The sequence below is a fragment of the Eptatretus burgeri genome, chromosome 7, assembly GCF_056783735.1.
Source record: "Eptatretus burgeri isolate ZD-2024b chromosome 7, Ebu_testis_v1, whole genome shotgun sequence".
Taxonomy (NCBI): Eukaryota; Metazoa; Chordata; class Myxini; order Myxiniformes; family Myxinidae; genus Eptatretus; species Eptatretus burgeri.
The window spans coordinates 32511112-32523551 of NC_140967.1; the positions used below are offsets into that span (position 1 = coordinate 32511112).

Genomic DNA, 12440 nt, shown 5'->3' on the forward strand with positions numbered 1-12440 from the left:
GTGATGGGGTTCAGGGTACAATGAATGCAGGATGAAACGTTGAAAAAGGTTATGATGCAAAAGGAGAAGCAGGCATTAGGGGAGGATTATCAAACCCAAACATGCATTGGTTGGAAAAGGCATACATTCCATAAATCAAGTTTGCAATTTTAGAGATGATGAAATTTGGCAAATGGAAGCAGGTGATGGGAAGCAGATTAAATGAAAAATAAATGCACAAGCAATAAGAGAGAGAATTTCAAACCAAATCCGTAGTGAGGCGTTGGTAGGATAAGACAAAGAGGCAAAAAGAAAAGAAAAGTTAGTAAAATGGTTTTATAAAAATCCAGAAGCACACCAAAAGCAAAGAATCAACAACTTTCGTCCTTGAAGAAAAACCTGAAATTGGAGCATCTAGAGTTTAAGCCTGACTCGTAAATCGATTGAGATGACAAAGGAACATTGAGAGTGGCAAGGGGCTGGCATTTGGGGGGGGGGGGGTGAAAGAGTTTCACTTCGATGTGATATTCATTCATCCTGCAGAGGTTTAAAGTTAATCAGGCTGATGTTCTATGCCCTATGGAGATGTGACCTTAGCTTATCGATGTGGTTGATTTTGCACCATTTGTTTTCAAGCCCATCAGACCAATTTAGTCCTTTATATACAAACAATCTCGTCATTGTGACGTCTTCTATTTTGTCCTTAATGTCAATCTCATTCCCCCTACAGCAATTTTGCTTTCATGAAATTATTCTTTAACAAAAAAATAAAAAAATAAAAAAAAACACAAACAAGAAGCAACAGCTCAGAAACAACAACAACACGTCAGGTTTGTGAGAATTAACAGTTCACAGTGAGCAACCCACGACGGTCAGGAACAGCTGCAGGTGTGCTGAACAAGTCACATTCAGTGACAATTTGCACAAAGCATCCTACAATGGGTTAAACAGACAGATGGCAGTTTAGTTAGTGGCAAATTGGTCCTATGTTCCCTGGGGGTTGAACCCATCTTGTGGAATTGTTCCACAAGGTGAAGCTGGGACATTTCAATTTATTAAAATCACCAAGATGGGAATCATTATGTTGTGCCATATAGCTGGAGAGTAAGAATGCAATGGAGTGACACATGAAAACAGGCATTCGACGGCAATGGAAATGCAGAAAGAATCACTCACTGGAGTTGAGGGTCTGGCGGGTTTTGGCGCTGGTGCAGTAAGCCTCTATGACCTTCAGAATCTGCGTATCTTCTTCCAAAGCCGCTGCAGTGCCTGTGTGTTGGGAGAGGACACGACGCCACTGAAACTTGGTCAAAAATTCAGAGCATGCTTTCTGGTGTGTATATCTTGGGCCATTTTACAGACTTTAACAAGCAACCTCAAGCCAAACCACAAACACCAAATAAAACCTTACTTTTCCGCAGCACCCAATCTTCATCGGATGGTTTTCTGGCCTTCCACAGCAACTTCTTCACTGTTTTGGGGCTTTTGCTTAGCTCCTGCATAGATGCGGACTCAGCTATGTCTCTCATGCCTGACAACAGTTTCTTAGAACAGGCATGGATAGCCTGAAGCTCATATTACTGCCATATACATTTTTACGAGACTACGCAGAAAAAAAGTTGAAATTCATCAAATACAAAGCTAACCTCCTTGTAGATGAGTGCAGCAGATGGACGAACTGGAGGGGCAGGGCGCAATGAACTCAGCCCCCAGGGCTGAGAAACTTTAGCAGGAGCGAGCCCCCCGGTCTGGGCTGCTGCGGCTCTGAGGCCACCATATGCGCCAGCAACAGGCAGTGTGTGGTAGCCAGGATTCATGGATAGTACATTGGACTCATGGAGTTTGCTTGCTGGTGGCGACAATGGCAGCTAGGAGCAAAAGAAAATAATATTTTTTTAAAAGCAGATGGTATGCATGTTACTCACTTAACAATGTGAATTTATATTTCTGTGCTGGAATTTACAATGTGCTGGAATTGAGTTTGTGTTCTTTGTTGCATGGGATTAGCAGTATGCAATTCATGGACTTAACTTGATAAGTATAGCCACTTTGGGTAAATGGTGCTAATTGTATTTGATGAATTACAATGAAAGCTTGTTGGCAGGAAAGAAAAAAAAATTGTTTTGGACTTTTGCATCTTCAATGTGTTACTGATGGAACACCAGAGCGATTGTAAAATTCTTCACTCCTCAGAACATTGGGATTAAAAAAAATAATAATAACCCCAAAAACCTTGATCTCTTTCCCTCCACAAGAAACTCCTGCTCCGTTTGGCAGCGGCTTTGGTGGATGCGTTTTCTGCCAGTCGTTAGTAATACCTCCCTCATAAAGGGATCAGCAAAAAATGCGCACGTTTTGGTGAAGATCCAGATACTATAATTTTAAGCGATTCTTCACCCTTCAACAGAGATAGGGCCAAAAATGAACGTATAGCATGATATCTCAAATTGTTGTGGACATGTTCGGTGTGTGACTACGAAGAACCGATTCGATTTTGGTAAAGATTCGAATTTGGATCCAGATCTGAGAATTTTTATAATTGATTCTTCACCATTGAGAGATAGGACCAAAAACGATATTTAGCACTATATTTCAAAAAGTTGAAAACGAGTTATAACAAAACTCGGTGTACGAGTTGATGAGGTGACAAGAACAAGCTGATTTGATTTTGGTTCCGATCCGGCCAATCAATGGCATACAAAACATAAACTATTCAGCCAAGCGGAGGTAAATATGGTTAACATGTAAAATGTAAATATGTAAATATGTTTAATGCAAAACATTTTAAAATACATAATCATAAATGTCCACTGTACACTCGGTTACACTCTAACGAGTGCTATTCTTGTTGTCTTTCTACTTTTGTTTGTTACACACTTAGATAGGTTAGAATTATGAATACAATGAGGCATAAGGCATGAGTGAGTGCTTTAGTAAGCAGTACCAAAAAAATGTTGAGATAACCTTTGGATTTGCAAAAGATTAATGTACTTCAGTCATTTCAATACAATGCTGAAAAAACGGTGTTGTTTAATCAAATGGAGGACCAAATACTGCATTGGAGTCAGGAGAAGAAACCCAAAGAAGAAAAGAGCAAAAATAGGCACCACCGATAGGATTCAGGTTTCAGTTGCTACTATTGTACCCTGAAATGCTAAATCATCCAGAAAGGCTGAAACAAACAAACAAACAAACAAACAAACAGCAAATTTACCCAAATTTTCTTGACATTTAATAATCATAGAAGAAAGCCACAGATTGCTAAAATAATAGCCAAATGATAACTACATGGGGGGGGGGGGGGGTGTACATGCTTACAGTGATTGAAAGTTTCTAAAAAATAAAAAAATAATAAAAAATGCAAGTTAAATTATGTACGCACAAAGTATCTTGAACATAAATTATTTTGAGATTATCCTTTTCAACTGTCATGTTGAAGTAAACTCGAGCACTCGACTACAAAACCCTATTCCCTTGCAATAACCGCTTTTGCTCACACTCGGCGCTCCTGTGGGCTTCACTGCAACACAGCCTCTGGCCTGCCTCTGCAGGTGTTCGGTCCATTCCTCACGCTGCGGGAAGCTCCGGCAGCACACCACAATCCGCTCAATCATGCTGCCTGGAACACACAAAGAGCAGAAGTGAGGCTTGAGAAAAACATACGTCTCTGATGAGACGACCTTTGCACATCTAAAAATAATGATAATAATACATTTTTAAAATGAGTGTGGCAATGAAACAACAAAAAATAATTACATAGTAGACAGATCGCCACCAGACTTTATTCACTTGTTATAGAGTACAAAGATAACTAACCGCTTATTTCAAATGCGTTGCGGACAGCACCCATGTCTTCAAGTTTGTTGACAGTCAAGCCAGTAAGTGGGAGCTTACCCTAATGGAAAACAGGAGTGTGATGAAAAGTGATCCAAGTGAGTCATCCGTCCAAAAAACGCTATTTCAAATGAGATCATTAGTTTCCATATTCTTAACCAACACAAGTAGAGTGGCACGGAAAATGATGCAATATTTGCAATTGCAATCGAAAAGTTTTGACGTGGAAAACAACAAAGTATTTATAAAGTAGAAACAAAATTATTTGGGGATTTAGTTGTTGCAAACACATTCAATATGACCTGTTTGGCCCATACACTTTCTTACAACTCGTGGATGAAATTATTCACGACTCTGCAACACATGTCCTTGTCAACGGAGGTGCACAATTCCACAAATTTCACAGAGTTCCATGAGAGTTTGTGGCCTTTTTGTAAAGACTTTATTCTTCAATTGTCCAGCAAATAATTGCAAGGAATTAAGTTGCCTCTACGAGCAGGCCACGTCCTTCCACTTTAGTGTTTGTCTGGACACACGAGAGATGCAATGCTGTCTTCAAAAATTTCATCAAGAAAGTCAAGGACAACTCTTGCAGTGAAGAGTCACACCATCCTGCACGAATGACTGCATGCCAATGTCTCATCCCATTGGCCGCAAACATCGTAAGAATAGACAAAGCAATGTCGTTTTGAAGCGTGACAAGACGATGCATGAAAACAGTCCTGTTAATGACGACGAGATAGTCCATTTTGGGGCACGAAGACTGACATCTCATGCACGCGAGCACACACACACACGCGTGCACGCACGCACTCCATTTGTTAGTGCCACCCTGCATGTTAATTATATACACTTTAGGAAAAGATCTGGGTAAAAAAAAGGGTTACAATTCGGAATCAGCGAAGTAAAGAAAATATTAACGATGGATTCCAGAACCTTTTTAAAATATGTAAATATGTTTAACACAAAACATTTTAAAATACATAATCATAAATGTCCACTGTACACATTTCATCCCAACATATGGAATTTCACAAGAAGGATGAAATTCCATTCAGTCTCACCTAATTCACCCAAAATGTAAGAATCCAGAACATTAAATAAAAATTGAATGTATTCAAATACATTTCCTCATTCTTCATACCAAAGTGTACAAGATACAAAATGAGGCTTCAACAAAATCCAGTTAGAAACATCTCAACACAAAGGGTAAATGGTGAAAGGTAAATGCCAGAAAGGTAACAGAGTTTTGGAAGTTCAATCCCAAATTGTACAATTGCATACCTGGTAGATGAAGCCACTCATGCGAGGACTGGCTGAGAGCAGCAGTAGGACATTTGGGAAAAGAACAAGGTATCTGTCATTACACTCCTGCACAAACACACAAACAGACAGTTATGCATCACTCAACACCACTGCCATCTTCAAGGCATCAATGTTGGGTACATATCTTGGCAAAGCATGAAATTCGACCGCATTCGACCAAATTGTACTGGAAGAAACCCAATGTGTGTGCATGCTTGACTTCTATACATTGCTAAACCGCTGCACAGAATGAGTTGAAAACTAATGGTTTTACCAAGTGTGTGCACAGTAACGTTTTAAATGATTTTCTTAAAAACCATACACAGGAGGTTCAGGTTGGGGGATAACTCCAATTCTCTATGTAAATGTGAATCATTTATCACTGCTCCTGGTACGAGGGGGTGTTACAAGTCAAAATAAAACGAGTAATAAAAACATTTTTAAAAATGAAAAAGGATGTCGGGATGTCACTCCAAAAGTATGAAAACAAGGTTTTCATTACTTTTTTCGAGAAATGTATATAGATGTTGTACTACTGATTTACAAATGTTGTAGTACAAACTTTAGAAGTGCTCATATTGTAATGGTACTGCACATACTTTATAGACGAGCTAACATTTTAAATAACACGTACTTTATAGACGTATGTATGGGTTGTTGCTGTTACCAACTTCCTGATGACATTTCACTGTTAACTCCACCCATGTAGGATTGACTGGCCCTTGGCAAATATGTGTAGCGGCCCCACCCCCATCAGGCTGATCGGTAGTCGTAGTCCTGCTCACCGCTCCGATTCCTACTTATTACTTTGCAAAGAAATGCAGTTTTGCGTACTTTTCATGGAATCCTTTAAAGCTATTAAAATTACGAAAGCAAAGGATGCTGCACCAAATAAAACTCCGTCGGATGGTACCAATCATTGCCTTGAGAGAGGCAGTTTGGAAATATTGTTACGAATCTGGCAGCCATTTGCACACAAACAGCCATAGCCCCCACAGTTCAGTTGTTTCGAAAAGTATGTGTTATAGTTAGGGCCCCATCCTTCTGTCTAATGGGTTAATTTCATGTGTGTGCTGTGGGTTTCTTTTATAGTCAAGTTTTTTTACATCGCCAACAAATCTCCTTCGTTCTTCGCTCATTGACTCAGCTCCGACTCCACCCCTTGTCCAATCAGGAAGCTCATCACCTCAAGGCGACTCCGCCTTAGCCAGATGGAGTGTTCGGCCCAACCAATGAGGGGAGGCTACTGATCGCCCGACACCCCCTCGTCCAATCAGGAGGCGAGTGGGAGGGGAAGAAATCCCTCGGACCTGGCAAGAAGAGTAGAGTGGTTGTCAGGACGAGTGTACTGCAGTCATCGTGGCCTATTGCATCTGGTCTGGCACAGTGGCTTGGTCTCGGTCGTGGTCTGCGGTCCTTCGCGGTGGCTCCTCGTGGCGGTGGTGGCCGAGCAGCCAGGGTCGTGGACCTGTGGATTTCGGGACGTGGGTTCGAGTCCCACCGTGGTGGTTGGAGCACAGTGTGACCACACGAGGCGGGAAGGTACCCGGCCAGGCTCTGTCCCCCAGCTCGCCTTCCCTTTGGGCTGAGGGGCCGAATAAAGATCCACGGGGTCCATTTCTTTTGTGTGTGTGTGTGTGTGTGTGTGTGTGTGTGTGTGTGTGTGTGTGTGTGTGTGTGTGTGTGTGTGTGTGTGTGTGTGTGTGTGTGTGTGTGTGTGTGTGTGTGTGTGTGTGTGTGTGTGTGTGTCGCCAGTCTGAGAAGTAGAATTGTTAAGTGCTTTTCGTTCATTGTAAATTGCATTTCTTTATTCAGATAACTCTGCTCTGTGTCTCCCTCCCTATTGAAAATAAATATCTGTAAATGTTCCAGTTCGTTGCCTGTCGTTTCTACCATTGACCCAGCACAGTGCGTTTTGAGAATTAGGGAGGCCGTGTGCCATAAGTTGTCGTTTGGACCGACGGACTCTGGTAATTCCGCTCGGTTACACCGGACCGAGGTCGCTAGAGTGACCCGGTTCGACGGAGTCCGTCAAGGGTGTGACTTCCTGGGTAATTTGACGACGTAGGTACTTAGGGATATTGAAGTTAGGCAATTACCCCAACCCCACGCCGTCGAAATATTGGCGACCACGGTCCACTAAGGGACCCATGACCTTTCGGACTTATCCGAGTCACGACCTAAATTCCAGGGTGTTCGGAGGAGACGACCCTACTGCTCCCCCTGGTGGTCGTTTATCGCCGCCGAACCCCGGCCCACAACAATATGCCGTCTGAAGATGATGATGATTATTATTATCCCGCTCCCCGGAGGGAGGGAGCGGGATATTGTAATCGTCCGGTTTGTTTGGTTGTTTGTTTGTCTGTCTGTCTGTAACTTTACGGCAAAACGGCTTTAGCAAACACTATCAAATTTAATCCACAGGTGGGCAATGAACCCGGGACGACCCCATTAACTTTTGGGTCCAATTGGATCAAAGGTCAAGGTCACGAAAAGATCAAAATCGTTTTTCGCTCATAACTTTTTTCAAAAATGATCTGATTTACTTCAAACGAAGACTAAAATATTCTTTATTCTATTCCTTATAATTTAATCAACATTCAGGTTAAGGATGTATCAAATTTTAATTTGATCCCCAAAATAACTTTATGCCTTAAATGGGTGGGATTTGTTGTGCCTGGCACCACTTGTTATTATTATTATGATGAGCTCACCTGTACTTTTGTCCGGTGAGCTTATGCGATCGAGCAGTGTCCGTAGATCAGTCAGTCAGTGAACACTTCAGTCATTATAGCTTGAACCAAACACACAATTTTGATGAAATTTGGCCACAAGCTTCACATCTGATTCCCAACGAAGGTAAATTGACCGCATCAAAATCTGCGCTCATTAATGGGTTGATCAGGCCTAAAACGATGATTGGCCGTGTGAAGCGAGGTGCAATTTGGCAAGATTAACTAATGCATCGTATAGGCTTATTAAAAGCTGATATTCGAAATGTGATTCCATATTTGACAATCTAAAATCGTGGCCTAAATAAGTATGTCGAAATCTGCAGTGAAATTGGAAAAAAATTAGGAAAGATCGATTGTTTTCAAACCCAATAAATAAAATTTACCATATGCCTCCTATATTAAATACAAGCAAATAAAAGCATATCCAAGAAGAAGAAGATCCCTTCCCCTCCAACACACCCATCCATTCGTGAATAAGGAACGGTAGGCTTGGCACCGCATGACACTGCGGGACACAACACAGGCAGGTGGTCGTGCAGATGGACAGTGCGGAGGGACAGTGCGGCTTTCAGTGTGGCCAAGTGGCTCAAACACTGAAAGAAGCACTCCAACAAAATGGTTGATAAGGAACAGAAGGCTTGGCAAATGATTAGCGATCACCGATCCGTCATATTAAACACACCCTGGAGATGCCCAAAATGTCAAACTATGTCCGAATTGGACAAATTAACACTTTTTTAAAACATGTTTTTAGCAGTCTGGTACTGCTAATTTCAATTTTTTTTCAGCAGTCGGAACTGCTGCCAATTCCAATTCTGGAGTTTTCATTTTGTAATTTGGCTTAGTTTAAGATTCTGGAGGTTATGCCATGTGCGGAAATTAAATGAAGCCTCGAATGCTGGTGTCTCCAGGCGTTTATAAGCCTTACAATGTATCCAGCGATTCATAGGCATGAAGATCGGTCATTCGATGATATGAGTGAGGAAAGTGGAAAAAAACCAACAAACTATTTTGTTAAGAAACCGTTGCGGCCTGTTCAAAGTCAAGGGATTGTTGAGCAGGCCAAAAAAAAAAAAAATGGCAAATGAAGACCCCAGCAAGGGACAGCGAGGTAACCAAGGGTAATTAAATAAGGCCATTAATTATCTTCAAAAGGAATATTTAAATTAACCCAAACACCCAATTTTCACTCCTGCACTCCCTTGGAGTTCTGTTAATTATGCATGCAAAGTTTCAAGCCACTAGGTTTCATGGTTTTGGTGTTATGGGAATTCTCTTCCTCTTCCTCTCCTTCTCTCTCGAACATAAAGTACAGTGCTGGATGCGAGTAAAAATGGCTCAAAAATTCATTTCTTCACCCTTTCAAAAGTAATTATTGTATGCCTGATTTTATTATACACCACCCAGGGACACCAGTAGATTTTATTTACATGACCTCAGCTGACAGGATGACCTCGAGGTACGCACACTCACATCTAAGCTGTGCAGCCTGGGTTTGAATCTTTGCCCAGCTATAAAATATCATGTTGGTGTTTTACAGATTGTGTGAATCATCAATGTGTGTCGCCCCTCCGATGGACGTTAAAAAGGGCACCCTATCTTACGACATTAGTTGATGGACAAGCATGGTGTTGGCTTGGTGGTTAGGGTGGCTGGATTTGGATCTTAGAGTCCTGAGTTTGAGTCCCATTGGTTGTTGAATTAACACCAGGTGGAGTTGACTCAGCCTGTCATCCTTCTGAGTTCAGCGAAATGAGTACCAGTGCACTTTTAGAGGGGCACAGCATCAGCAGCATAGTCGTGCCCAAACAACAATGATAGCTACCCAGCAGCCAAGCTGCCAGATGCAAGAAGAGGAGGAAGTTGATGGATGTTAAAGAACCCCACAATGTCCTTCACAAAGAATGGACGAGCTATCGCCGGCACCGTGGCTAAATTACAAATTGCTGCCCAAACAGCTGTTGGGAAGGCAATGGCAAAACACCCAGTATAACCCTTACTCAGGAAGCTGCTTCGGCAAAACAGACACTCAGTAATCGCTGTAACGAGCATCGAGAGGGCTTCCATTCAACCAATCACGTGACCAGATTCTGTGCATGAATAACATCTCGAGATTTTATGATGTCATTGACTGTTGCTCCTGATCCATGTGAGAGTCAGGATCGGTGGTCCTATTTTTATCATGATGAACGAGACGATTTGCCGGTTTTGACGGATCTTAGTTATACACATATTTTCCCCTGGTCTGGAGGACTGAAAAATGATCTCTGCCGAGACAATCAGCTGAAAAGATCAAGTCGGCGCTCATATGTAGCCTAAGCTACATTTTAGAGAGGACAGTCCAACTTTAGTTTTGTGTATAGCAGGTGGGACCGACACTTTTCCCGTGCCATCCCTACATAGAGTGCGAGCACACTTTGAAGCCTGATTAATGTGTCTGATACATCAATTCTATGCATGAAAACCAAAAACACAACATAGAGGTTTATGTGTTCGTTTTACTTGTATGCACTCCTGAACCGCTGGACAGAAGGAGTTGAAAACTGGTGCTTGTACTCAAAAGTGTTGGTTTTTGGAGGTGAAAAAAACCCAAAAACCAAATCATAGCCTGGTGAGTTCATGGTGGGTGGTGGGGGGACACCACAATTTTCTCAAAACAAATGTGTATCGTATAAGCACCACTTTGTGGAAGCCTGTATTACAAGCCATCTATACTAATAAAAGGCTGTGTGAGTGAGTGAGTGAGTGAGTGAGTGAGTGAGTGAGTGAGTGAGTGAGTGAGTGAGTGAGTGAGTGAGTGAGTGAGTGAGTGAGTGAGAGAGTGAGAGAGTGAGAGAGTGAGAGAGTGAGAGAGTGAGAGAGTGAGAGAGTGAGAGAGTGAGAGAGTGAGAGAGTGAGAGAGTGAGAGAGTGAGAGAGTGAGAGAGTGAGAGAGTGAGAGAGTGAGAGAGTGAGAGAGTGAGAGAGTGAGAGAGTGAGAGAGTGAGAGAGTGAGAGAGTGAGAGAGTGAGAGAGTGAGAGAGTGAGAGAGTGAGAGAGTGAGAGAGTGAGAGAGTGAGAGAGTGAGAGAGTGAGAGAGTGAGAGAGTGAGAGAGTGAGAAGAGAGAAGAGAGAAGAGAGAAGAGAGAAGAGAGAAGAGAGAAGAGAGAAGAGAGAGAGAGAACGAGTGAGAGAGAGAGAGAGAGAGAGAGAGAGAGAGAGAGAGAGAGAGAGAGAGAGAGAGAGAGAGAGAGAGAGAGTCAGTGTATGTGTGTCAGTGTCAGTGTATGCATGTGTGTGTGTTCAAATTTTAGTCCAAAATCACTGCTATTGACACCTCAATAAACAATGCCATCTTCTCTTTTTTTTTTACCTAAGTATAATACCTGGTCGCAACGCTTTGTTTTCGATGTTCACGCATGATGTGTTCATTCGTTCGTACTTGAGCGGTCGGTGCTTCCATGTCTTCAGTGATTACCTTTGGTTCATGTTCCCACAAATTTTCTGGAAGTGGGACATCAAAGTTTTTGCATATGTGCCAGCTGATTACATTACAAGCTCTGTTATGTCGTTGTGTGTACAGGTGTTCTGACATGAGTTTGTTTTTGTGTGTGTGTTCAGTCATTAAGCGCAACATATCATTCTCTTTACTAACCCCACCTCCACCCCTCACTTTTCTGTCTTCTTTAATTTTATTTTTCCATTCTCATTCTCACTTTCTCTCTCTCTCTCTCTCACACCCTCCCTCCAGCAGTATAGCAATGTTTGGTGAGGCATAGCTCTCCCCACCTCCACCCCACCTTCCTCACTCTTCCCCCTTCCAAGCTTCCCCTCCCTCCTGCCTCCTCTCTCTCCCCTCCCTTTCTCCCTTCTCTCCCATCCCTCCCTCTCCCAACCCCCTCCTTAATACCCTCCTGTCAGCAAAGTGATGGGTTTCAAGGAATTACAAGGAAATTTTGCACAGGAGGAGGCCATTCGGCCCATTATGCCTGCACCACACCAATACCAGATTTAATAAATTCGTTGATATCCTTTCCCTTTGTGTGCAGCCTTTTGGCTGCTACACTGGTACTCATTTCGCTGACCTTGGAAGGATGACAGGCTGTCAACCCCCTGGTGTTAATTCAGCAGCCAAGGTGCCTTGAACTCAGGACCCTGGGATCCCAAGCCACCACCCTAACCGCTAAGCCAACACCAGATCCAATTTACAGTGGGTTGTATTTGCAAGTACAGAATAAAAGTTTGGGGAAACCAACTCATCCATAAGGACAGGTTATTTGGTAGTTCTTTAAAGCAGGATAATCCTTGAGGCGTAGAATCAATTACTAATCGTCCAAACTCGGGACTTAGCAAAAAAAAAAAAGTGGTAGACCAATATTTATATAGGGTGACTACAAAATAAAATTTACGATGTCTCCAAGAGATTGTAATAATAAAAAAAAAAAGTGGTACATACGTCACTGCCGGCACATTGCACCGAGGCTGCCGACATGTAGAGTACAGCACCGAATGAGGACATGTCTGCACCCTCCCAGCCTCGAATCGGCTCCGACAGGACGTGGAGCTCCAATTCCCTGCGTCGACGGACTTCACTGCATGCGGTCTAGAT

General features: G+C 42.5%; 1 protein-coding gene across 7 annotated transcripts in view; it reads right to left on the reverse strand.

The window, feature by feature from the left end:
- The window catches only part of LOC147022974 (rho guanine nucleotide exchange factor 7-like), an 87065-nt gene that overhangs the window by 31434 nt on the left and 43191 nt on the right, over nt 1-12440 (reverse strand). For 6 of the 7 annotated variants that reach the window (XM_085887962.1, XM_085887961.1, XM_085887963.1 and 3 more), the window contains 7 exons: nt 12288-12434; nt 5098-5184; nt 3796-3874; nt 3477-3598; nt 1626-1847; nt 1391-1475; nt 1156-1248 (listed from right to left, as the gene is read on the reverse strand). In XM_085887962.1, the coding sequence (XP_085744088.1) occupies nt 1156-1248; nt 1391-1475; nt 1626-1847; nt 3477-3598; nt 3796-3874; nt 5098-5184; nt 12288-12434 (835 nt within the window). Of the gene's footprint in view, nt 913-1155; nt 1249-1390; nt 1476-1625; nt 1848-3476; nt 3599-3795; nt 3875-5097; nt 5185-12287; nt 12435-12440 lie in introns of all 7 variants that reach the window. The other variant, XM_085887967.1, reaches the window with a different exon arrangement.